Genomic DNA, 27953 nt, shown 5'->3' with positions numbered 1-27953 from the left:
GACCTAAGGAATCATGTTATTGTGCTTGGAACATATTTTGATACGTCATCTTTTGAGGTGCAGCGTATTGGAGATATGACAATCTCATCCATGTGATCACCATGTGAATGCCACATGACCTTGCTCCTTCTTATTCTGGTAATTTTTCTATCAGTTACGAGTTATAGAGTTACTAGATCGAGGGTTTTAGCTCTTATTGGGCTTCTTTTGCGACGTGATAGTACACAATTCCTCAAACACAAAGCATGTAAAAGTGAAATGATTAAATAAAAGCAAAACTATCTATTATCTCTCCAGCACAATGTCTATAAGAATGAAGTAATTAAATAAAGAAATAACGGTCCACAATTCTTCGAACAAGAAGTATTTAAGAAAAATAATTGAACAATGAAAAAATGGTCTAAATTTATAATTTAATCAATGGTCTTTCGTCAAGATTAAACATATCCATATATGTTTACCAACTTTTTTTTATATGAACTATTACAATTTAAGCATTTAAATAAATTTGAGTGTAAGTAAATATTTTTTAGATTTTTTAGATTTTTCATAAATAAATAAAAAATCCCTTTTATATGAATTGATTTCAACTAAATAAAGAAAAAAAATGCTGCAATACAATAAAATATATAAAATATAATCTATATGTAATGAAGCCATAGGAAATATTAATAGTAAGATCTATATGCTGGATTCTTTGATTTTCAATCATTTTCCTACGTTCTCTGTTTTCACTAACAGCAAATTAACCAACTCACCTCGCAAATCCGATTCTATTCTAAACTCGCGCGTCACTCTCTAATATCTTCACCATTCTTGAATGGGGTTTTAGATGAAGATTTTGGTTTTGATTTTGTAACCCAAACCCCAATGGGTGTGGTGAAGTCGTGGTTGTTATCGATGAACCACACTCACCCTAACACCAAACACGTCTTCTGTTCGAGATCCATCCCTTGGTCCCTCATTTGCGGCTTCATGCTTTTCGGTTTGGGTTTAATTTCCCTCTTAACAGGTCACGTTGTTTCTCACGTTGAGTGGTACTCTCAACGATTCGTTCACCGCTCTTTCTTTTCTTCATCGGTTAGTCTTCTTTTCCCTTTTATGCATTGCATCACATAACATGATGTATTTTTGTAAATTTAAGCGTCAGTGTCGTGTCTCGTGTCTGTGATTCTAAGGGTACTAAACATATAGTGTAATTAACATAAATTTTTTGATTGATTAGTGAGTTAGTTACAATTCCTAGCTAGTGGTTATAGTAGATAGTTACTTAGTTAGGTAGTTAATTATTCATAAGCGCTTTATATAGCATGATGTATTTATCTTTTTTAATCAATATGATTCCCTGTTAATTTTTACATCATGAATGTTTTTTTGTAGGATGGTCACGCGCCAATTGATATTTGGAAATCACAATATTCTAAATACTACTATGGATGTAAAGAAAGGGGACGGAATTTTTCGCGTAAGTTAATTAACTAACTAACTCCTTGTGTTTTGTTTTTGCTAAAGCTAAGTAAAATTGACCTAGTAAAATTACAAGAGTAGTTCGTAAAAAATATCTTGTGATTAACGATTTGGATAGAAGCACGGTTCTGGATAGAACATTATGAGCGAAGTTGACCCATGTAACCGACCCCACTTAATGGGATAAGGCTTGGTTGTTGTTGTAACTAAAATTGATACCATTGACATGTATGTTCTATGATGTTTCGCTCAATACAATTCTGTTGTCAATATTTGTCCACTGCTTTTAGGTTAGATTACATTTGTAGATTAAAATTAAATAGAGATCAGTGCAAATTTGCTCTGAGGTTTGTTAGCTTCAGGAGAATTTTTTCCATCTTTCGCCTCCCTTTATCGTGATCTAAATAAGACCTTTCTAGTAATTTTCACCTTGCTTATGATTAAGATAATGTCTCAATGCTTTGGTGTTATGTGGTATTTAAAACTTACATTGCGAGATTTTTAGTGCGTGAAATTTTTGTTTTTATAAGTACAAACGAGAAATCAAAACAGAAATTGTTTTCCTCAACTAAATAAGCCCTTGATATACTAATGCTGTCTACTTTAGAACCCCTATTTGACCTCAACGGCTCTATTCTATTACCATATAGTGATAGGTTTTTTGGCTAGCAATAGATAGATGTGAGTCTACATCGACAGTTTTAAAAAAACCACTTTAGGCATGGTGTTTTGCTTCCCTTGTATATGGTATAGTATGGTACTTTTTATGGATATTAAACAAATCCAGATAACTTGTAACATTGCTAGACTTTTCACAAAATTTTGAACCCTAGGATGCTAAACTGTCTTCTTTTTCCTCTCTTAAGCACACATGTAAAAGTTCAAGTGCATGGAGTTGTCCTTATTCCTTAAACACTTATCTATTATGTCTTGATTAATGAATGCTCCTTTTCAAATTATAGTGTGTGTATAATTGTCCCAGTTGTATTGTAAGAGGCTTTCATGGCCCCTTCCATCAGATGACTGTGGAATTTAAGTGTTCCATCTCATACTTTGTTTTACCTCTAGACAAATCGTTAATTTCGGAATGAATCATTTAATTTTTCTACATGTCACTTTCTATCTCATTATGGTAATTGGATAATGCAGCTGCTATACGTGAGCGCAAGTCAAATGGCTACTTGCTTATTGCAGCAAGTGGAGGACTGAACCAACAAAGAACCGGGGTAAGTAGGATATTAGTTTTATAATATGCCATTAGTCCTCACTCAGTGGTGCAATTATCGATTACTCGTTCATGGATGGAAATGATTAATGTATCTGGTCTTAGTCGGTTGCTGTCCTACCGATCAAAATCATGAAAAGAGCAGAGATGATTTTGTGTTAGCACATTTGCTCCTTTTCAGTTGTTTTTGAAGAATCTGAGGCTAGTTTGATCACGTTCTTTTCAAATTCACGATGATAATTGATAGAACCACTCATGTGTTATTATTCTTTGGTTGCATGTTATGAGTGATTAGGATTAGATTGAGAAATTGCGTCAATTATCATTTCTTTAATCCTATTATAAACAGCCTAGTGTGATCTGATTTAGACACACAGAAATCACAAACTCATCAAAACAAAATTATTCATTAAAGATAATATTATTTTTGATGGAAATGACAATCATGTCCGTGCCTACAGATAACTGACGCTGTTGTCGTTGCCCGAATTCTTAATGCTACGCTAGTTGTACCTGAATTAGATCATAATTCTTTTTGGAAAGATGACAGGTAATTTACATTTCATTTCGTAGTCTTTACCTCATATTATAATTACTTTGAATCTAGTTAACAATAGTTCATTTGATAAACAATATATTTTTTTTAATACAGTGACTTTGCCAATATTTTCGATGTTAATTGGTTCATTACTTATCTTGCAAAAGATGTTACTATTGTTAAAAGAGTTCCTGATAAGATCATGCGATCAATGGAGAAACCCCCTTATACGATGCGTGTCCCTAGGAAATCAGATCCTGAATATTATCTTGACCAAGCTTTGCCAATACTCTTGAGACGACGGGTAAGGCTGCATGTTATGATTTAATATTTGAAATTTTGTGATTATTTTCACTGCAAGATGTTGTTTCTTTAAATGACTGCCACGATGAAACGCCTAGTAGCTTGTTAACATCTGTTTGGATAAGTCCTTTCTGAGCTCAGCTGTGGTGGTAACAGATTTTTTGGGGTATTTTGCAGGTTCTTCAATTGACAAAGTTTGACTATAGACTTGCCAATGACCTCGATGATGAGCTACAAAAACTTCGTTGCCGAGTTAATTATCATGCTTTGAGATTTACAAAACCTATACGGAAAATTGGTCAAAAAATTGTAATGAGAATGCAAAAAATGGCAACCCGTTACATAGCAGTTCATTTGAGGTTTGTTCAATAAACCTGCTATATGAAATTTAAATTCAACTTCAATAAATGGCAAAGTGGTGTGAGTTGATCTCTACTCTTTCCTAATGACAAACTTGCTGTCCATATATGTTCCCATCCTTTTAAATCTTTTGATTTGTCTTAATCTGGTTGATTTGTGTTCCCGTTTTCACAACTTCATCATTGTCTGAAATTAATTGATCATTTGAACAATTTGAAAATGTAAAACTTTTTACGCAACTTAATAGTTGATAGAAGGTTTCAATTGTGGCCATTGTTTGGATTCTCATATTCCATAATGATTTATGGCACAGGTTTGAGCCAGATATGCTGGCATTTTCAGGTTGTTATTTTGGTGGGGGTGAAAAAGAAAAACAAGAGCTTGGTGAAATCAGAAAAAGATGGACAACACTGCCTGTAAGACTACATTCCTATGTTTGTCAAAATCTTAAACGAACATTCTAAATAAACTGAAACAGACAAGCTCCAAACTTAGTTGTTTCCTTGCTGATATCAAGTGATTGAGTGGTTACCTCATGTGATAATACAGGATTTGAGCCCTGATGAAGAGCGAAAGCGTGGGAAATGTCCTCTTACTCCTCACGAAGTGGGTTTGATGCTGCGAGCACTTGGTTTTACAAATGACACATACTTATATGTTGCGTCTGGGGAAATATATGGCGGGGATGAAACCATGCAACCTCTTAGAGAACTTTTTCCCAACGTCTATACAAAGGAGATGCTTGTTGAAGACGAGCTGAAACCTTTTCTTTCATTTTCTTCCCGCCTTGCTGCTATCGATTACATTGTTTGTGAAGAAAGTAATGTATTTGTTGCTAACAACAATGGTAACATGGCCAAGATTCTTGCTGGTCAAAGGTAAGAATATATAAGTTTACTCTGATGTCATGATTTTATTCTTCCTTGCTTCAAAAACTAATCTGAATATTGTTCATTAACGGAAAACTGATTTCCTCTTCTATGTAACAGACGATACATGGGTCACAAAAGAACCATTAGACCAAATGCAAAGAAGCTTAGCGCGTTGCTCATGTCAAGGCATGAGATGGACTGGGAAACGTTTTCCGGAAAGGTGAAGGCATGTCAGAGGGGATTCATGGGAGAGCCAGACGAGATGAAACCTGGACGAGAGTTTCATGAATATCCAAGCGCTTGTGTCTGTGAGAAACCGTTTATAGATAAACTGAGTGAAGATGGAATTCACCCGCCTAAACTCGCGTTGAGAAATATGACAACGGGGGCTGACTCTGAAATGAATAGCGGAAATGAAGAAAATTTTGAGCTACCAAAGCCTAGTGAGATAACATGACATTATGATGATGATGAGATTGAGAATTGAAAGAGCAACTTTGGTGCCTTTAAAGTTGGTGGTAATATTGAGTTGTTACATGGCCATGATGAAAACCTTGTTCTTTCATGTTGTGATGGCTCGATATAGATCAATGTATAGGGGAAAAGTACGTAGATGACATCAACACCTTACAAATGTTAATAGATATATATCTTTTTTTTCCATTGTGAGCTCGGTTATTGGTCACATGTTTTTTCGACAAAATTGTTGTTTTCTATCAAGTTGTTTACCGTTTTAAAACGGATTGCCTGCTGACTTAAAATATCAGGTCCGGCTAGAAAATGAAGGTTCTCTTAAAAAAATTAAGGGCTCATTTATTTATTAAAACTTAAAAAAAAAAAAAAAAAAAGGGGTGAGCAATCCCGATTATGTATTCCGCCGCATCACACTTTTATTTTAAAATTTAATTGATATATACAGATGGTGTAAAACATATATACAGATGGTGTAAAATAGTTTTAAACATATATGAGTGGTTGTGATGCACTGATTATTGTGTAAGAAAATTTACACCGATAGGATGTATCAATTAACAGAATTGATAAGATTATTGTGTAAGAAAATTTAGACCGATAGGATGTATCAATTAACAGAATTGATAAGTGTACACCAATTTTAACACCACACTGTACATTTATACCTACATTGCATACTTTTTTATTTTTTTAATAATATTTTATGTCTTGATTTATGTGCTAAGAGAAATGCTTTTGCATAATATATAAGGTGTACATACGGTGTGTGAAAAAAACGGTGTAAGCATAGCATGACTGATCAATTAATCTCATTCTTTTAATGATGTGGTAGACTGTTGATTTTTTTATCGGTGTAAAACTATTTTCTATTTTACACGGTCAATTAAATCTTAAAAAAAATCTTTGTATTTTTAAAAAAAATATTTATGATTTTTTTAAAATAATAAAATTATTTTAACTCATTTTTTATTAATTAAAAGAGTAATCTTGACACTTAATAACTTAAATATTCAAAATTGCAAAATTTTAATAAATCAAAATCACAGTATTTTTAAAATTAATATATTTCAAAAATAATTTGTGTAAAAAAATTTAAGTAGTTTTGAGTTTTCAGTGATTTTTTATAATTTAATATAAAAATGGTCATAAAAGGATAACTATATAATATAATATTTTATAAAAGTTATATATGTAAAAAAAATTTAAAGTATTTTTCTTCAAAAAATTTGTTTATACAATCTCCAATCTAAAATACTAGTTGAAAATCCGTTCAGTTCATCAATTAGTGGAATTTAAAGACACAGGAGTAAAATAGTTATTTTGCTCTAAAGTGATATTTGGGTCATTTCTCTATGGTTTCATATGGTATATTAAATCAAATAAAGACCTAAATAAGGTTAAGTACACTAATTTACTTATTAAAACCAAACATTCAAATAAAAACTCTAACACTTCGACAACTAATCAACTTACTATCAATTATTAGAGGTGAGAATAGGCAGAAACGAATTAGGTTTTGCCAAGTCTAAGTCTAACATGTTACTTATCTAGTTATTTTAGGCTTATTTTTTAACCTAAGTCTAGCCTTAATGAAAATCTGATTGACCTCTTAGCCTACATAAAAGTCTATTTTATTTTAACATTTAATTCAATTAATGTTTTTATAAACTAAGAAACTAAAACATCAATGGTACTAAAGTTTGTTTGCATTAATTTATCTAAGCTTACCTATTAGCATAAGTATTGTGAGACTATTTGTTTAGGAAAACTTATGAAAATAACTTGTGACAAAATTCATAAAATGTTTTCAGCATATTCTAATAAGTTCTTCAAAATAATCGAGTTTTATTTTTATATTTTAATTCAAAGTACAAAATACAATATAATTATAATAATAAAATTATTCATATTTATTTATATAGGTGGGTCTGATAGGTTTAAAAGGCTTTTTTTTTTACAAGAGACCTAGCCTTTTTAACTAAATAAGCTTATAAAAGAGTCTAAACCTTCTATTTAAAAAAAAAACATTGTCTGACCTTGACCTATGTAGGCTAGGTCGTAGGCCCCCGTTAGTTGGTCTGACCTATTCTCACCCCTAAATGCAGTGAAAGGTTTCACATCAACCTATTTGATGAGTTGGCTATACTTAAAAAATTCTAATTATCATGTGTTCAAAAATAAAGTAACCCTAGTTTTGTAACTAGGAAGAAGATGGTGCTTTTGAGTTCAACTAGGAGGAAGATGTTGGAATTCACATCAATTAGGGAGTGGAATTGGATGAAGGGCTTGACTAAAACCAGAAACTTGATGAGGGACTTGGCAGTAATTAGGAAATATGTGGTGCTAGTGAAGATAATGCTTTGGATGTAAACTTTGAGGGTTCAGAGGATGATATTGGTATTGTTGAAGAAATTTTAATTGAAGAAATGTTAGAAGAGGAAATTATGAGGATCAAGGCAAAACAAAAAGGGAAATCAAAAGGTAAATCTAAAGGGTAATGGAAAAGCTAAAGGGAAGGAGAAAGGGTAAAGGGAAAGGCAAGGTAGGGAGACCATGTAAACAAAGTAGGCAGACTGAATATAGTGGTGAAGTGAGTTGTTTGCATGATAGTGTGAATGTAGATGATGTGCCAAAGGAGAATTTGAATGGATTGAGTGACATTAATGAGTATGATAGTGATGACATACCTAATGAGTATGACACCGAGGAGGAAAATATTTCAAAGGCTGATTTTCAAACCTTCAAGATTTCCAAATGAATGGAAAATTACAAGTGGGAAGTAGGCATCTATTTTGCTACAAATGAGGATTTTAAAGAGGAGCTGAGAACATATGCTATTCATTCTGGCAGAAATATGAAATTTAAGAAAAATGATAATAAGAGATAAGAATGATATGCAAGGTAGATTGTCCATGGGAGGCTTACAATGCAAGAATACCACAAGAAGAAACTTGGAAATTGAAAAAAATAGTTGACAAGTGTACATGTAGTAGAGATTATAAGGTTAAGTTCCTTACTTTCAAATAGTTAGGTAAAAAGACACTAACTAATGTAAGAGAAAACTCAAGTCTGAAGTTAACATATATAATGGAGAAGACTCATCAAAAATGGAATGTTGGTATAAACAAGACATTTGCATGTAGAGCCAAGATACTAGTTGTGGATATTGTGGATTGTTAATTTAGAGAACAATATACAAGAATTTATGATTATGGTCATGAACTATTAAGGGTAAACCCTGTGTCAAATGTAAAAAATAAAACTCAACCATTTCAAGGTGAAGGGGAAAGCATTGAACATCCTGAGAGACTATTGAATCCACACTTTAAGAGGATGTATATATATTGTAAAGCTTGCAGAGATAATTTTTTCAAGTGGTGACCCATTATAGGACTATATGGGTGTTTCTTAAAGGGCTATTATGAAGGACAAATACTAGCAACCATTGGTAGGGATCCAAATGGTCAAATGTTGCCAATAGCATTTGTTGTTGTGGATGGTGAAATCAAGGATTCATGGAGCTGGTTTATAGAATTGTTGATAGCTTATTTAGGAGGTTTCAGGTTATGTAATACGTACACATTCATAAGTGATCAACAAAAGGTGTGTTTTCTTTTTCAATTACTTTTCTATTTAAAGAAATTTTCTTTTTTTAATATGTTTGATGTTTTATTGATGTCTATGTTTTAACTGAATTACAGAGACTCCTGCCACCACTTAAGGAGATGCTCTCGGGGGTTGACCAAAGATTCTGTGTTAGGTAATATTTTCTCTGGATAAATCCCTTAATTATGTTATAGTATTCAATTCTGACCCTTAACTATATTATAGGTTTCACTTTAGTCCCTCTACATATTATGTGTTACTAAATTTACGCCATTGTGTGTTTCTAGACAATTATACAATAACTTCAGGAAGAAGTTTCCAGGTACTAAACTAAAAGAACTAAAGTGGAAGACTGCAACTACTATCTATGTAAATTCTTGGGGAAATGTTATGCTTGAAAATAAGGATGTTAATGATAAGGCATTCAAGCACCTAATAAAAATTCCACCAAGATACTAGAGTAAATCAAGGTTCAATACAACTCCAAGATGTGACACTTTGGTGAATAACATGTCAGAGACATTCAACTCAGTGTTTGTAATTGCAAGATCCAAGCCTATTGTCATTATGCTTGAAGAAATAAGACTTTATCTTATGCTTAGGTGGAAGTCAAATACGCAAAATATTTCCAAGTAGGAAGGTAGCATTCTACCAAATATCTAAAAGAGGTTAGCAAAGGAGTCACAAAAAGCAAACCACCAGATTGTTAGGTAAATGTTCAATTATAAAGCTTTGTAACTTATGTACTAGTTTACAACTAGGTTGTGAGTTAATTTGTGATTTCAACATGTTATACAAGTGTGCATGTGAATATAACTACGAAGTTAAGCATATGTCATATAATAAAGAAAAATACACAGTTGATCTATTAAGAAATGGATACTTTTATGGAAGATGGATGCTGATAGAATTTCCTATACCATCTTATCATGCAATTTCATGAATGAAAAATCAACACTTAAAAATTGATGATTTCGTGTCTAAGTGTTATAAAAAGGAATGGTATGAGACTTGCAATGAAGCAGTGATTTATTCAGTCAATGGGAAAATTTTGTGGATCAAAACATATTTTGTTGATCTTCAATCACCACCCATATAAAGACAACCTGATAGGTCCAAGAAAAAAAGAAACAGAGAAGCTGGAGAAATAGTTAAAGTCTTAAAGATTATTCCTAGGTGAAGCAGACAAAATTTGAAATTAAATGCAATAGGTTCCATATAGATGGTCACAACAAGGCTAAATGCAAATTACTAGTGCCAACACCAAGTGACTCTGCACCTTCAAGTCAGGGAGCACAAGCACCCTTAAATTAATCAGCGCCAATTGGTTCTACACCAACAAGTCAGGCAACATCAGCACCTCCTAATCAATCGGCACCAGTTGATTCTACACCATCAAGTCAAGAAACACCAAAATCCCTAAATTAAATAGCACATAGTGATTTTACACTCTAAAGTCAACCTCCTCCAAAGAAGAAGAAAAATACTTCAAAAGGGGTCAAGATAAGTTTTAAGCCAACTATAACTATGGTTATCATTTCTGTTTCCAGTATTGTTTATAGTATTGTCTTTAAAGTTTGAACACCTTATCTAATGTCATTTTGGTTTATTTTGTTGTTTCTATTAATGACACTTTATGTATTTTGGTTTATTTTATATTGTCTGTTAACGACACCTTGTGACAATCTAGTTTAATAACATGTTATTATATGAATTTCTGGTTTAATGAACACAGTCTGTTAATGATAGTTTCAAATGTTCTGAAATTTTGTATGGTTCTTTGATATGAATCTTAATTTGAAATATAATGTTAAAATCACAAGATTCAATGCGAAATTCAAAAAACCACTATTGACATTTTCAACCATCCACTTGTGTAGAGAATTTCTTTCTTCAATTTCAAATTTTTCTTCTTTTTCCTTTCAATTTTCAAATCTCTTTCATGAACAATTTTATCATCTAACCACTTGAAGAAATTATAAACATTTTTCATGTGATTTCTGTAATTTCTACAACTCAAAAACTTTTTTCCATATTTCAAATTGTTCATATCACTCACAGTATGAAGCACACATTCCTCTTGACAAAAACATTTCCTTCTATTGTTTCTACAAATTACATATCTAATTCTCTCAAAGTTTTGATTGTTTGACATTGAAGTACTGCTTGAATTCTTTGACAGTGAAGAGAACAATTGAAGAAGATGATTGTTGAAAGAGATGGTGTACAAACCCTAAAAAATGCAGCAATAGAAGAAAGATGAATTTAACGCAGCAAAAGAAAGGAACATGAAACATGAAGAAGATGTTGAACAAACCCTAGAAAAAAAGGCAAAAGAAAGAAGATGATTTCATGACCTAGAAACGAGAAAAGTAGAAACTCCATTTTATAATACATCTCAGATTTTTTACCAATTACATCGTTTTCATGCCACATCTTCATCAGTTAACCTTTTTTCACAAAATTTAATGGAAAGGGCCAATTTGACTAACAAAAATGTTTTTTTCACCACCAGTATCTAATCCACTGAACTGTCTAATCTGGTTCGAGGATATGTTAAGGAACTAATAAGTGTTTTTAAGGGGACTAACATGTAACGTTTTTTAGATAAGGGACTAAAGTGAAACATTAAATTAAGTTAAGTGACTTCGTGACTAATTATGCCTAAAAAATACCCCTTAATAATTCTTACGCCCACTTCCACAAAATAGAGAAAACTTTCCAAAATTTTATAGGCAATTTTATCAACATTAGTAAACCTACGATGTTGTACGGGATAGAATGTCATACGGTTAAGAATCAGTACGAGAATAAAGTAAGTGTAGTAGAAATAAGGATGATGGGTTGTATGTGTTATAACACTATACATAAGATTAAAAATGATAATATTAGAAAGAGTGTTGGAGTAACATATAGTATAGTAGAAAGGATGATGAAAAATAAACTTAAGTGGTTTGAACATGTATATTATGCGGTAAAGAGAATAGATTAGATAGAGAAAAATAAAATAATATATAATTATAAGAGAAGTTATTGAAAAAAATTCTAAGATTGACGATTTGGATAGAAACATGATCTTGAATAAACATCACATCAAAAGTTAATTCATATAGCAGGCGTCATTTAATATTAATATGATAAAGGTTATTGGTTGTTGAATAAAAAACATAATAAACAAAATTAAGTCTAAATTTATAAATAAATAAAACAAAGAAAACACTAGTCTGCAGCGTTGTCCTTTTTTCTGATATATTTTGTTCTATCAATTTTATTTTAATTCGTTTTTTAACTACTAAAATTCATATTAAATTCGTTTTTGGTCCAAAATTTATGAAAAAAATCCTAAAAATATTTCTTCTCATTTTACATTTCGTGTAATTTTTTGAGAATTTTATTTTCTATTTTGTTATTTTTCTTTAATTTCTTCTTTTTGCGTGCATTTTAATTAGTTAAAAAAATACTTTTGTGCATTAAAAAATTATGAAAAAATTATTATATTATCTAATGATGGTCTCTGATCTATGTTAAGTGACACATCAACACCATTAGTGTCGCTTCGCTTTTTTGAAACGGAGTTTGTGAAATAGATTAACTTGTAGCGAAAAAATATATAAACTATAAAGGATCAATTTATTACAATAAAATAAATAGATTTTATGAACATCAAAAACAATAGTGTGAATGAATCAACGCACTTTTCTTCGATCGATGCATAACCTTGTTGTTGTTCTTCCTTGCCAATGCAAATCTCTCCTTATTTTCCCCTTTTTCTAAACTCCATCCTCCACACCCATTAACCTTGTTCTTCTTTTTCTTTGCCAATGCAAATCTTTTTATTTTTCCCCCTTTTCTAAATCATCATGCTCCACACCCACTAACGCCCTTGATCTTCTCCTCATGTTTCTCCATACACCATTACAGCCAATCACTTCTTCTTTTACCCCATCAAGTTATTTGTTATTTCAGTAAAAAAAGATTAAATTTTTGTTGAGTTTTGAATACGTTTTTCTAGCTAAAGCTTGTTACATAAATTTTCTAATGTGTAATTTTTAATTAAAAAAACAATAATGTAACTCTAAAGGTCATTCTTCACTTTTTAAAGGGGAAAATTAGACATTTATTCATTAATAATATACAAATACATAACATTCTATATGTACTTTAAATTTACTACTTTAAGTTTATAAGAGATTACATTATTTTTAAATTTTGAAAAGATTAATTATTCATGTACAATAACCAAAACCATTTCTAATAACCTTATCATCTTCAATGTATGATTTATGTCATTTTCTTCCTCTAATAACCCAGATGCGCCTTTTTCTTTAAAGATGAAACAAAATATTGGCAAGATTCATAAATTATAAATATAATCTACAAAACAATAAATATTAATATATTGACTAAATCTTTTCTTTACAGAGCTGATGATTGTCACCGCAATTGTTATCCCAAATTTTGCCAACCTATATTGATTTAATGTGCAGACAATAGGCAAAGGAGAAAAAATGGGAGCAAAATCCGTTGTACTAGTTAATAATACCCAAGGAAGTATTATGTTACCATTTGATATATCAGCAAACGTCTATAAATAAACATGGATAAATTCCGTGTACAGCCTACAGTGCCATTCGCCGAGACATGAATAAATCAATATAAACAGCTACTCTGACTAGTCTGTCTAAAACCAAAAATAAAGCAAGAATCCCATAGATATGTCACCTATTATATATAATATACAAATTTATGCAACTTATGTGAGTCATACAATCGCAGCCTTCATTCAACTATGGTTACTACCTGTCAAAGTTAATCAATAAACTGAAATTGTTAAGTATATAGACTCACCCTGCTGCTACAGATGCATGAGAATAGCTGAGTAGAATTATAGAAACAGAATCTTACCCCTAGGAGTATTCCGGTTCTGGTTTTTATAACCTTTTTCGTGTGGACCCGAGGGAGTCTTTGAGATAATTAATGAGCTCTGGATTCCTTCCAATAGCTGCCAAACCAGAACAACATCAGGCTCAAAATAAATGGCTAAATTTGTTAAAATTTTGAAAATAAAATAAAATCAATAGATGCAAAACTTTAAAACAATCAATTTAAGTTGATGTCAAACATATTCTTACTCTAGATGTAGGCTGGATCTTGCGATTCGATCTACGAGGCTCAAGAACTTCTTCAGAGGTGGATTTAACCGGATTTCCTTTCACAGCCTTTTCCACTTCAACTTTACCCCACCTTCCATCAGCATGTGCTTGTTTTCCTTTACTTACTCTTGATGTGGGTGGCTTCTTAGTGGGATGAGAATCGGTTGAAGATGCACGTGAAGAATTTGAGGTTTGTCTTGCTCCTGAGGTTTCAGAATAGGATGCCCTTTCCATCTGATTTTCACGCTGAGAAGCATTGTTGACATGACTTGAAGAATCCCTTGTCCTTTCTGCACGACTTGTCAAATCATGGTTACGAAAGTTTGACAAAGGTTTTTGTTTTGATGGGTTCACTCTACCCAAAACCTGTGGCTTTCCAGACTTAGAAGTAGGCTTGCAGTCAGCTCCTAATTTTTCTTTGGTGTCTTTTATTGAACTATTTTTCCATCCGCGTGATCCTGAAGCATGTGGCATCAAAGAATCTGCAATCTTATCTGAATCGTTTCCATCAATAATCCTACTTGTCCCCCCTGCAACATAATGTTTGCTTACTTCCATAAATTTCTTTTTCCTCCCCTGTTTAGGAACTCCGAAGATCACTTTTGGTCCTTCTTTTTGAAGACCAGACCTTGCCAATCTGTGTGCATCTGAGTTCTTTTCATTCTTGATGTTCTTACCAACATTGAACACTTTATGATCTTCATTCAAATTAAGTAATCTCAATTCACTGGGATTAGCTGATTCTGAAGCATAAGTGCCTTTTAAGGTCTTGTCTTTTCCCTTTACAAGTTCTTGTGCAGGACTTCCTAACTTAGTCCGTTTTTCGCGCGGTGCAACACCCTGCAATCAAAATGCACAGTTCAGTACAGAAGGCACTGCATCAAGTTAAAACGTCAGAGTTTGCAAACAAAGTACCTCATTGGTGGGACTGTCATTTGCTCCCACATTAGGAGACTCGACCCAATTCCCATCATTCCAAATGAGGGATGAACGGAGATACCAAGCTTCAACAACTGATTTTTCCCCACTTGCTGCAGAAAACCAAATAGATTATGTATTTCCAAGAAGCCGGTTAAAATTAATGGCTAGTTAGATAACTTCAATACCTGGGAATTGGACAGTATATGTTTTATCTTTCTTATTCCTTTCTGCAATAATTCCTTCTCGCCAACTAATAACAAAAATAGCTAAATTAGAGGTAACTGCTATATCAAAATATAGACATAATATACAAAATACATCATTATTATAAAAGGAAATACACAGCTAAGGTGCAAAACCAAGCAGCAAGACCGTTATTAATTGGTCATTGGTCAAGCTTTGCAGCTATGAAGTTTATGTGAGACAAAAGCTAATAAATAGGATGAGTCAAATCAGCAAAACCTTTTAGTGTGTGCAATAAAAGATCTGATTTATTTGTCTTATCTAAATATTACCCAGAATGGTGGGTAATATGTATCAAAAACATTTACCGATTACCACTTTCCCTTTAAAAAAAACACAGTTACCCATCCCAAACAAAAAATTGGAACTAAATCACATCCGTTGTAAATGTTAGATTAAGGCCAAGGAGATAAAATTATGGAGTATAAGGGTCAGTTTCTATCTTGCAGTCATTCATTGAAACAACACGTTATCTTTCTAGCATAGAATATAAAAACAAAAAATATACCTTTCTTGTATCCAAGCATCAACTTTATCGCCAATGGACCAATAATCCACCATAGCTGCTCTCTGTCTCTTCCTTGTCCCTTCATTATGAAAACTGGTAAGAGAATGAGCAGCACGTATTCTAGGGGGTTTATCTCCCTCATCTTCAAGTGAAACCCATTCCTTTAAAGGCCCTGCACCTTTGAAACAATGATTTTTCTTCTTATTCACATCGAAAGAGTGCTGCCTATATTACACAATTATATAAAATCTTCATTTGAAATGACCAGTGACGAGCATCATACTGATAATTTTATAAAACAAGTTATATCCAACATGCTTGATTTAAATTCAAAACCTCAATTGTGAACTCATGGACTAAACCTACGACAAAACAATCTTCAAAAAAATCAAAATGAGTTATAAGATCTTGTCTATGAACTTTTACATTCAGATGTAGTATTATAGAGGATTCCTGAGTTGAAGTACACACAAAGCCCAACATTGACTCTTGCAAATTTTAAAAATCAGAAAACAAAACCATGTAGTTTGTCTTATTGATCAAGTAGTAATTAATGTATTTCATTCTCATCAATGAACAAGTATGCATAAGTTTGACCAACCTTCATCAGCTACAAGCCTGTTGTAGCATACATATGCTTTACCATCTTTCATACTTAATAAATTGGCTGTGAACCATGCTGCTTTAAATCCCTTTCCATCTTTAAAAACCTGATACATACAATTGCTTCAGTTAGCCAAGAATGGATACTAAAAACCAGAACGGTAGAACCTAATAATCACCAAAGTTGTACAAATAACCCAAAAAAATCAGCAGTCATGAATCTAACTACATTAACTCAATCACTAAAAGAAAGGAAAAAGTTTATTAAAACAACCTCTACATGTGAGCCCTCTTTTATGCTATTCTTCTCCAGATTTTCGGGTCCATTACCGTCAGTCAAAGAAACCTGTAATTCAGTCACAGATTCGGGAAGCACGTCAATGGGATTGACTAAATTAGAAACCCTGCGGCCCCTTGATCCATTTGAACTATTTTCATCAACTGATCTCATATGGTCCAGTGACGTCTCATTATGCACCTTCTGAAAGGGTGACTCCTCAATCGCGGCAATCCGCTTCCCCATTTCCATAGATGAGGTATCTCTGTTAGATATTTGAGAGGTTTCTGGTCTGTCTATATTGTCAACATTCATCGGACCTCTACCCGTGGCTTTAAATAACCCAACTTGCTGAGAAGACTCTTGGAATGCTTTCCAATAACCCTCTGGACCAGCTTCTACCAAGTCACTTAATGACAAAGGATCACCCATTGTAACAATCCTGCCAGCCTGTGAAACAGCTTCTGCTGCCAGCTCAGCAGCCTTCACAATAGCATCCACATTTTCAGCTCGTTTTCTGGCAAATGAAGCAGCTTCCACTCTCCTTCTTGAAGCCTCCTTTGCAGCACCGATAATAGAACTAGAGCTATTGATTCCACTTGCACCCTTTAAGATGGAAGCAGGGGTTGCTTTTCCCATGTTACTCATACCCTCGGAAAAATAAGTTCTGCAAGAACTCTCATGACCAGAAAAGATCAATGCTTCATCAGCCATCAGTTTTGCTTGCAGTGCAGCATTTGACGCAACATTGGCAGCTGCAGCTGCTGCCTTTGCAACAGCCGCAGCTGCTGCAGCTGCAACTGCTGCAGAAGCTAATTTGGCCTCAATATCTGAAGCCAATCCAGAATTTTTTTGCTTATCCAACTGTTTCCATATCTCCATGCTATGATTCACCGCAGCGGCAGAAAGAGTAGAAGCTTCTTCTGCATTTATCCTTGCCTCCTCAATTTTTGTAAGAGACTCATCTGACATAATCCTTTTCTCAATATTCCAGCCACCTTTGAGGCGATCAGCCAGAGATAGAGGAGATACAGACTCAACTGATTTTTCAACAGTAGTTACTGGCACATTCACAACAGGGGGTTCAGTGGCGTTAGCAGGAGATATATGGTTGCTGACAATAGGAGTTGATACTAGGTGTGACTGCAAATGCATACTCTTATGGCCGAGATCCTCAGACTCTGTTGTAACCTTTTTCCTTTTTTTGGACTTCGGATCACAAGATTGTCGGGCAGATGATACAGTCGCATTGCTTGTATTAAACAGAGGAGTAGTTTGCAGAAATACATTTTGTAGACCTACATTAGAAGCTTGCAGATTAGGAGGGACATTCTTAATGCTAGAGGAAGAAGGTGCAGAAGTTCCTTTGATTGAACTGGATTTAATTGTATCTGTGACAGGTGATGCAGAGAGATAGGAACTGTTATCAAGAGCAGGAGTAGAAGAAGCAACCCATGGTCCACGAAGGGGGGATTGGGATATCCTAGATGTATTATGCCCAAGGAAGTTTCTCAGTGGTGGAGTTTGATTAGGATGCAATGAAACAAGTGCCTGTGAGGGAGACGGTAAACTCCAAAGGGGAGATGACAGGGGAATGAAAGGGTTTACAATGGTTGGAGTGCTCATGCTACTGGCTAGGCCAAGAGGGGGGGTGATACCCTTTCCTTGCAGTTCGCTTTGCTTAACTGCCAAATCAGCGGTTCTAGTACCTGCAAAATAGTTACACGATGTGAGACCAGAGGGAAATCTAAACACATATGTAAGTACATATTATAAATATACCAGATAGTGATTGCAGTGGTGTGTCTGAGTTAGTTGGATGAGACTTATGGCTCCGCTGCCTTTCCAAGCAGGAAGACCAGGCTTTCTCCCAAAAGTTCCGTCCACCATCTAAATAAACAATTTCTAGGAGCTTAATACTTTGTTGCAAGCAAGAAAAAAAATAAGTAAAGAGATCATGGTTTTGAGGGGGGCAAAAACCTGCACCGCCAAAAGCCGATAACATATAGGCCTCCTCAGGTACTATGCCTTGACTGCAGCAACATCAATAAGAAAAATGATCAGCACAATTGATCATCATACTGGTGAGTATAGCACAACTCATGCTGCCTAAACAAAATCCTATCACATAAAGACGCAAACAGGCTTTGGATTCAGATAACAGTTATTAGAAGTTGGGAACACCATAGAAGCTAACTAAGTTCAACACCAAATCGTAGTAAGTAATATTAAAATATAAGAGTTTAATTTTAAATTAAAATCAAAGAAAATCAATAGTAAATGGTAAAATAGTAAAACCCATAATAATGGCTATTTTTACCAGACATTAGTTAAAATTTTGAGATAAAAATAAAAATTACAGAAGAGAAAGAAAAAACAATCTTACAGCTGAACTTTTTATAGTTCTCAACGATTCTAAGATCGGTTAGGAACAGAATGCTTTACTGATTCTAAGATCAGTTAGGAACAGAATGCTTGACTGATTCCTAGTTCAACTTGTAGGATCAACTAGTCTGGTCCAATTTTTAACACCGAGGGCTATAAGTGTGTAGGGGAACGGATGAAAATATAATATTCATAAGCACACTTGCACATCATATCTAAGTAACCATAACATTTAAATGAAAATAACAGCCAACATTAGAACTCACATCAAAGCTCCATATACAAAGATCTGTGCACGTAGCTGTACTTGTTGAACATCCATAAAAGGCTGTTGAAACATAACAGACGGAGAAGCAGAGGTATTCAAATCTGAAAATGGCTTTGTACTGATGGAATCAATTTTCCTATACTGATGTGCCTCGTTGGATTGCATCAGCTGGAAACCAGAGGATGGGCTCAGAGGTACACTGGTTGATCTGTCCCCTTTTTCTGACCGTTTTGCTGGAGTCTTTCCTTTGCTTCCTTTTCTAGATGATTCCTTTCCAGCAGTCTTATTAGGTGTTCGCCTGGTTTTACGTTCAGGTGTACCTTTAGAAACACTTTGTGCTAAATCACCATCAGGTATTAGTGGACTTCCATGAGATACAAGTCTAGCTACATTCGGTTTGGGAGTACCTAATTCAGAAGCCAGCGGAGATTCTGCTACAACCTTTAAAAATAAGAGGAGAAAAAAGAATAAAATAAGTCAACTAGATCAATTCATAATGAAAAATACAAATTGTATTTTACAATGAATCTTTCAATAAGCTGTAAATAATGGAAAAGTAACACGGATTACCACCGAGTCTTTGTTGGCTACAATAACAGGAAAGGGACCCCTCGCACCAGCTTTTGCTCCTATTGGGGTCCAATCTGTAACGTCTTTTTTGGACGAATTTGCCACAAGACCTACATCAGGAACTACACTTCTCCCATCTTTAGATACATCATGCTTATTATACGGAGGATTGGCAGAACAACCTTCAGTATGCAACTCATTGTGAGGATCTGGAATAGAAGACGATGTGGAACCTTCATTTGCAAACAATAGGTCATATATAAAATTGATCTTCTAATAGGTATGGAAAAATTAAATAAGTGTTAAGAAAGAACAGGAGATTTATATTACAAATATGAACAATTTGCTTCTAAAAAAATCAAGTATAAACAATTCAGCACATGGTTCAAATTCAAACATACTATATTTTCAACAATTGTACTAACATGAGATGGGGGTCATTCTCAAACATACTATATCTCTGCTTTTTATTATAAGGCGTTTTGATAGTTTCACGGGTATTAAGAAATGTAATGATTGTTGTATGAAAAGAGATAAATTATGAAGGATTTTACAAAATTGCCCTTCCTTAATGATATGGGAAAGATAAATTTTAAGAGTTGAAAAAGGATAGAGTAATAAATACTTAAAAGTATAAGGGTCATGCTAACAAGTGCCCCTGGGGCACTCTTTAAGGATACTAAATAAAGAAAATATTCTTTACAAAAGTTAATATTTCAATTTCAAATGCATTTTCAATGCATTGAATACATGCATTTTTATAAAAATTTACCACTTTAATCACTTAAAGAGTGCCCCAGGACACTTGTTAGCATTTCCCAAAATATAATACTAGGAAAAATAACATTAATGATTCATTGGTATTGTAAAACAACTTCTTAGTATTTTGGTAAAAAAAAATCCCAATAAAAAAGGAGGGGGTATAAATTATAACATTTTCCAATGTTACACCCAGAAGTTAATATGTTATATGCATACAGCAAGCAGAAACAAGAGTAAACAAGAAAAATCAAGAGCAAATCAAAAGGTCGACAATTGATCGGGAATAAGATGCTACAACCACATTCACATGCACTAACCATAAATAAGGTGTCAGGCTTAATATGTGTAACAAGATGCTCTAACATTCAAGAATAGTTACATGTTGACATTGTGTTCTTAAAGGTGCACAAAGCACTATCAGTAAACAGTCATTAACAACTGATTACACCTAAAAAAAAAAACTATAAAATTGGAAAGGAATCACAAGAATATATTAAAGATTACCTGATAATTTCGAGTATGGCTTGTCATGATGCTCTTGTATTGCCTCTTTATCATCCTTAATAAAAGAAACAGTAACCTCATTGCCCTGTTTCTTTATTGGTTCACATAGAACAGCAACCACACTAGACTCTTTTGTGCACTCGTGATCAACGCTTTGTATTTCTTGAGGTTCACCAATACTTTCAGTAGCACTAGTATCCAGATTATGCAGAGAGCTGTTGTCTGTCTCCCATGATATGTGACCAGTATTGTCGGATTTTTTTTTATTGTCGTTTCCAGCAACAGTACAAGGATCAACTTCCAGTTTAGAAAACCCAACAGGGAGAGAAATGCCTGCTTCCTCAACTATTTGGGCTTCAAAGTCTTCCTTTTCATCAACAGAAGCAGAGTCAACATGCTTCATCCTTTTAAGCTCATGGACATCTGTAAGGAAAATGATAAACCAGAGAGAGAAATCTGAGTATCTTGTGGAGTGAAACTGATGCAATGATTCACCTAAGCTTTCAGTAAGGTACGCGGATTACTTATTTATAGGTCAAGCCTTAAGAAGCTCAATATAGTGTCAGAATATGCCAATCAGCATATTATATTACTAGTAACTTACTACAGACTAGTTATTAAGCACGCAATACACAATTCTGCTAGGAGGTACAACATATACTGTCTTTCAGGATGTTGAATAAATACTTTCTAACAAATATTTTGAACCTGAAAAATAAGATGCAAAAAAACATTGAAGATAAACCCTAAAACAAGATAGATATTTTCTAATTTGAAATATACCTGAACTATTGATGGGCATGACATCAACTGACACTGTGGAGGTTTCCACGCTACATGCACCAAGAGATGATGAACAAACTCCCCCGTCAGCAAGATGAGATTGATCAACATCACAATGAACTGTGCTCAAATCAAAAGGAGCCTTTTCACTCCCTTGGTCACTGACAGAAATGGCTTGACAAAAAAATTTATGATCACCCTGCTTGTTAGATTTGTTGTTTTCACACATTGGAGTTGTCTCACCCAAAATACAAGACTTAGTAGAAACCACTGTATTGGAACTGAAAAAACTTGCTCTGTCATCACTATTGCCTTCGCTAACTACAAAAGTCTTTTTATCCACCACAGCAAACATAGATGCATCTGCCTTACTTGACAAATCATCTGTATCCATCTGGTTACCAATGTTTAACAACTCTTTTTCCTTAGAAACATTGCTCTCGACAAGTGTCTTCTCAATTGTAACCGTATTCAGATGATAATTAGGACAAGTTCCACAATCAGAACTACTGACCTCAATTCTATGCCCCTCAGAACTAGAATCATCTTCTACGGCAATCTTTGGTGTGTCACTTGTACTTAGTGGAGATTGATCATCCATCAGAGGACCTTTAACCAATAAAGCACCTTTATTTGCATTCCCTTGAGATAAATCTTTAAAACATGCATCTTCCCCTTCAGAACTAGAATCATCTTTTATTGCAATCTTTGGAGTATTGCTTGTAATTGGTGCAGATTGATCACCCGCCACAGAATCTTTAATCAATAATGTGTCTATATTAGCATTTCTCAGGGAAAAATCTCTAAAACATGCATCTTCACTTCCTCTTTCTGTTTTCTGCAGGTTAGAAATATCATTAGATACAGTGTTCAAGGATTTCTCTGAAGTACCTATCCCAGTCGCAAGGCCTTCAACTACACTCACACATTCCAAAGTGTCTTCTCCGTGGATTAAACAAAGTGGATTATCAGACTGATTTGATTCACCCTCAACCGCGCTGATATCTAAAGTTTGAGTGTCAACATCAAAATTTCCGTTCTTCACGCAAGACTCCAAATCCAGCTTACTAGTTTGTGTTTGTAAAGAACTTTGGTTGTCATCACCGGTACCAACTATTTGATTTTGCGTATTTTGAATTTTTAACACTTCACAAGTAGAAGGGATATTCACTGTAGATGCCTCATTCATATTAGTCGTCGCCACAGACACAGATGACTTATCATTAGTTTTTTCATGGAGAAAAGTATCAGCGGGAGTTTCAACTTTCATTTGGTTTGTATCATCATATTTACCATCAGTGAAGAGAATCCCCCCAGACTCAGGTAAGTCAACATGAAGATGCATATCAGGTGGTTCCATATTATTTAAACTTCCATCTATTGATGGTTCGCTTTCACGGCCTTGGGAAATTCCGGCCAGAGACTGCTCCATTTCTACATCCTCTTTTGATCCGGATACGTTTTCATGAATACAACTAGGTGGCTGTGTATCAGCAACATCATCTTTAAACTCAATTTTCTCATCAGCTTTCAGAGAGGGATCCATTTGGTTGACTAGGCATGCAAGTTCATCACAGGCATCCGACTCCTGTATAACACCTTCTCTAGGGACAAATTCCTCCTGTCCAACAGATTTTAATAGCATCTCAACAGATTCCGAGGAAGTCGCCTCAGACCAAACATTATTATGCCTTGATATAGAGCAAGTTTCAGCTTCAGTTGAATTAAACTCTACCCCACTACTTACACGGGAGTACGCGTCAATCCACTGATTATCTGCGTTACTTTCAATGCCAAGGAAAACTTCAGTATCAACCAAACTATCAAACCTTAAATGACCTTGGAGGCTTTCATCATAATCAAACTTGGGGAGAGCATATGGTCTTAAAACTGGAGGAAATTTGGTACTCCCTTCACCAGCTAAATTGAGATTCTGGCTTTGATAGTCATTGTCATCATAATCCATGAGTGTATCCCTTAAACATACAAGTGAATCAGACTAGAGAAACGCTATCAGAAACTTTCATAAACACACACTATCAAAAATAGAATTGTATTGTATTACACTGTGAGAACCCTATATCCAAAACCAAAAAAAAAGTTGGACATGAAAGTACCAGAATAATAAAGTCTAGAGATGCTACCTCCCTCCATTCGGCGAGGAAATCCAGCTTCTTTCGGTTTCACCTATTCTTCAATCATCTACTGTATCAACAACTCGTTCATTGTGAGCGTAAAGTGAACATTCAAACAATATTTTGATTGAAAAAAATAATAGAATAGTGAAAAGGTGGATGATACCTCGGCGGTGGTTTATTGAGTTCCGGCGGATAGAATTAGGGTTCCGGCGAGAAAAGGGAAAGGGCGGTGGATGGAGTAGAGAAGTGAGAGAAAAGTAGAAATGGAAATGACAGAACGGAAAGAGAGAGTGTGTGGGTACTTGTTCCGAGTTCCAAGTGGAATTTATATTTATTTTGATAAGAATAGATTCATTTATTTCGAATTTTGGCATTTTTCAACACAGGGAAAACGTGTAAACAGGTGTCCAAATTATAAAGGCAGGGTTCATTTCCTCGTACATCCACTCGCCACACAAGTTTTTTTTATTTAATCATTTTAAAGATGGCTGACATAGAATTTTTTTATTTAATTATTTTAAAGATTTATTTTAAATAATTAAAATAAAATTTTTAGGCTTTTAGCCTATCCATAGCCAAAGCTACTTTATTTTAGACCAGAACCTTTTAAATATTCTAGTTTGTTTAATCAATATATACACCAAACTTTTCTATACATAAAACGATGTGGGACTAAATGAAATATATGGTTGTGGCAATTTGCTTCCTGCTTCCTTCTTCTTATCTTGCAGATCGTTATCATCATCACGAATCAACAATTTTTCATCTTTGGCCTGGACGATTTGAATGCTTCTTTTTATGCATATATATATCTTCATGAATCCCGACACAAGTATGCTATGAAAATGATTAGAGGATCCAGTGGCGGTTTTTCAATACCAAGCATCTTTTACGGTCTAACACAGAATTTGTTAATGGTTCACGCATGTGTAATACGAGTTGATTTCGAGAAATCTCTTTGTAACACCCATATATAAATACATACATCAAAGCATATACATATACATGAATCCAAGTATTTGGTACTGAAAATACTTATAAGTTCCTAGTCAACACATTATACATATTAATGCCCTAAATACAAAGTTCTAACAACGGCATAATACATACAAGATGTTCAAAACAAAATACTAAGAACTAGATCAACAATGATCTCAAAAGAAAATCAACAACGGAAGCTTCACCATGTCCAAAATAAGCATAAGAAATAAGGAAATCAAACTGCTTTCTCCTTACCCTTCGCGGAACCTGTAGTACCTGAAATCAATATATAATGGGGTGAGATAAAATATCTCAGTGAGTTCCCTATCCTATGGATCCTCTCGGCTTTACAAGGTTCTAACCTATAAGTCTCAAGTCATAAGAGGAACTAGACCTTGAGTTCACACACTAACATTATATGGAATCATACTTAGAGTTCAATAACTCAAACACAAGATTACTAATCGGAAACCAATACCAAGGCATCCCCATATTCCCGTCCCCTTCTACGTCTAGGAGGTGGCACGAGTCATGGATCCTTTGGAAAATCTTGACATACGAAATGTATTCGGACTCATGAGCCTTTCCCCATGAATCGTCACTTCACATGGCCAGTACACCATCACAAATCTCTACCCGTAGGTTCCATTCGTACACAAAAGCGGGAATCAAACCTGCCAAGATTATGTGCCTCTCTGCACAGTGCCTCTCTGCACGAAGAATGCCTGTTAGCATTCAAAGGAAAAATAAAGAAATAAAGAAATACAACGGTTCCGATTAATACATCAACAATGGTGATCGCTTCCGCAAACCACTAGGCCTGTTAGCCTTTCCTCATAAGATTCCAAACACGTATGTCCCATATAATGACTCATCCTAGGTTTTCCTCACTTATCCGTTACTCATATACAATGAAATTATTCAAACCTCTCTGATATATATATATATAACAAGATTTACCAATCCACCTGCAATAGAACTCAACCAACAATTATAGAGTACACAAGCATCATACCAAAAGCATAACGTTTTCATGGTTCCGAACGGAAACCAACCTACGAAATCAAGCAATGACCCGACTCTCGATTAAATAATTCTCCCCTTTTCCCAAAACCTACACTACTAGAAAGTACACACTCCTAGCTTCCTACCACTTCGAACGGCGATTAAAACAGAGTTACGGTCCAAAAGTTACGATCGAAACAATTTCTCATTTAAGCTAAAGAATTTGGTTAAGAAAGCTTCAGTTCGCGCCGTGCAACAGCTAGGTCGCGCCGCGAACCCTCTGGCAGAAGCAAACCCTCATAATTTCAACAATGTTCGCTCCGCGAACTCCTGTACGCGCCGCGTACTGAAGGCAGAATCAAAACCCCTAAAAACCTGCATAGTTCGTGCCGCGCAGCCCCGTTCGCGCCGCGAAGCGCGCGAGAACTGAGTTCTCAGCTCTGCTTCACACACAAAATCCATGGTTCAAAACCATCTAAACCATCCTAACCTGTTCCAGATCATATTAGAGTATAGATACAACCTATAGATGATGTATTTACGGATTATAAGCACTTGCTCATGAACATTGATGAATTTGTTCAAAACCTAGATTTCTCTATGAAATCCCTAATATCCAAACTTATGATTTCTCATCCACAATCAAATCTATAAGTTTCTAACTAGAACCCACCTCGATTATGAGTCGTTGATGTCGAAGATGAGTCGATTCGGCGGAGAATGATGAAGATCCAAGCTTTCTTCTCCTTTCTCTTCTTGCTCCTCCTTCTCTCTACTTCTTCTCTCTAACTTTCTCTTTATGTTGCCAATGAAGAAGAAAACCAAAAAGGAAAAGATATAAGGAAATTCTTTAAGTTAACACTACTAACTTAATGTCCAAAAGTATCTCTAATGTACCAATCGATAAAACCTCAGTGTCAGTTAATAACATTAGAGCATTTAATTTAATACGGGGTATTACGTCCTCCCCCCCTTAAATAGAAATTCGTCCTCGAATTTAAGAATTACCTGAAAAGGTGAGGGTAAGCATCCCGCATTTCCGATTCAAGTTCCCATGTAGCATCACCCGGATGTGTCGCATCCCACTGAACCTTAACAAGAGGAATCTCCTTGTTTCGCAACACTTTAGTCTCTCTTCTCACTATGCGGCTCGGTAAGGGTTCAAAAGTCAAATATGATTCTATCTCAATTGCATCTGGTAATACCGGCTGAAGAGGATCGGGAATAAACTTTCGTAGTTGAGACACGTGAAAAACATCATGCATTTTTGATAGAGAAGGCGGTAAGGCTAAACGGTAAGCAACTTCACCAATCCTTTCTAGAATCTCATACGGTCCCACGTATCTCGGACTTAATTTCCTCGACTTAAACGGTCCTTTCAACCTCAATCTCGGAGTAACCTTCAAGAATACATGGTCACCTTCCATAAACTCCAAAGGCCTCCTACGGTTATCCGCATAACTCTTCTGGCGATCTTGTGCTTGCTTAACCTTCTCACGAATCATTCTAATCTTGTCCGTGGTCTCTTGAATAATTTCGGGTCCCAAAATTCTATCCTCACCAACTTCTGACCAACACAACGGTGTTCTACATTTCCTCCCATACAATGCGTCATAAGGTGCCATATCGATACCCGCGTGATAACTGTTGTTGTATGCAAATTCAATCAATGGTAAAAGCTCCTTCCAATTTCCTCTACTTTCAAGCACACAAGCTCTTAACATATCTTCCAAGGTTTGTATCGTTCGCTCCGTTTGACCATCCGTTTGAGGGTGGTTCGACGTGCTCAAACATAATTTAGATCCCATCGCTTGTTGAAAAGCTCTCCAAAACCTCGAAGTGAACTTCGGATCTCTATCCGACACAATACTAGAGGGTACACCGTGCAACTTCACAATTTCTGCGACAAATAACCGTGCAAGATGACTTGCCTTGTAAGTAGTCTTCACGGCTAAGAAATGTGCAGATTTCGTCAACCGATCTATAATCACCCAAATAGAATCATAT

General features: G+C 34.8%; 2 protein-coding genes across 16 annotated transcripts; one reads left to right on the top strand and one right to left on the bottom strand.

Moving 5' to 3' along the window:
- Nucleotides 1–673: 673 nt before the first annotated feature.
- On the top strand, nucleotides 674–5428 carry LOC131630979 (O-fucosyltransferase 29-like). The gene is made up of 9 exons (XM_058901739.1): nucleotides 674–1080; nucleotides 1381–1465; nucleotides 2617–2693; nucleotides 3154–3242; nucleotides 3345–3534; nucleotides 3711–3892; nucleotides 4207–4309; nucleotides 4443–4771; nucleotides 4883–5428. Exons 1-9 carry the CDS (start codon nucleotides 871–873, stop codon nucleotides 5220–5222), a joined length of 1605 nt encoding a protein of 534 aa, XP_058757722.1. The 5' UTR covers nucleotides 674–870; the 3' UTR covers nucleotides 5223–5428.
- Nucleotides 5429–13375: 7947 nt separating this feature from the next.
- LOC131630977 (uncharacterized) lies at nucleotides 13376–24283 on the bottom strand. 15 transcript variants are annotated; one of them, XM_058901732.1, is made up of 16 exons: nucleotides 24124–24283; nucleotides 23940–24039; nucleotides 21823–23821; nucleotides 21040–21462; nucleotides 19774–20006; nucleotides 19202–19644; nucleotides 18531–18583; nucleotides 18333–18440; nucleotides 16548–18259; nucleotides 16272–16380; nucleotides 15671–15848; nucleotides 15105–15169; nucleotides 14914–15029; nucleotides 13978–14838; nucleotides 13751–13847; nucleotides 13376–13645 (listed from the first exon to the last, which is right to left on the bottom strand). In XM_058901732.1, the coding sequence occupies exons 3-16, from the start codon at nucleotides 23786–23788 to the stop codon at nucleotides 13629–13631; spliced, it is 6381 nt and encodes a 2126-aa protein (XP_058757715.1). In that variant the 5' UTR covers nucleotides 23789–23821; nucleotides 23940–24039; nucleotides 24124–24283; the 3' UTR covers nucleotides 13376–13628. The 15 variants fall into 15 exon arrangements, with proteins under 15 accessions (XP_058757715.1, XP_058757710.1, XP_058757713.1 ...); XM_058901727.1 differs by having other exon boundaries at nucleotides 21823–23798; XM_058901730.1 differs by having other exon boundaries at nucleotides 21823–23798; nucleotides 23967–24039.
- Nucleotides 24284–27953: the final 3670 nt, after the last annotated feature.

Source organism: Vicia villosa, unplaced genomic scaffold (genome assembly GCF_029867415.1).
Source record: "Vicia villosa cultivar HV-30 ecotype Madison, WI unplaced genomic scaffold, Vvil1.0 ctg.000756F_1_1, whole genome shotgun sequence".
Classification (NCBI taxonomy): domain Eukaryota; kingdom Viridiplantae; phylum Streptophyta; class Magnoliopsida; order Fabales; family Fabaceae; genus Vicia; species Vicia villosa.
This window is presented reverse-complemented; position numbering and strand designations above follow the sequence as displayed.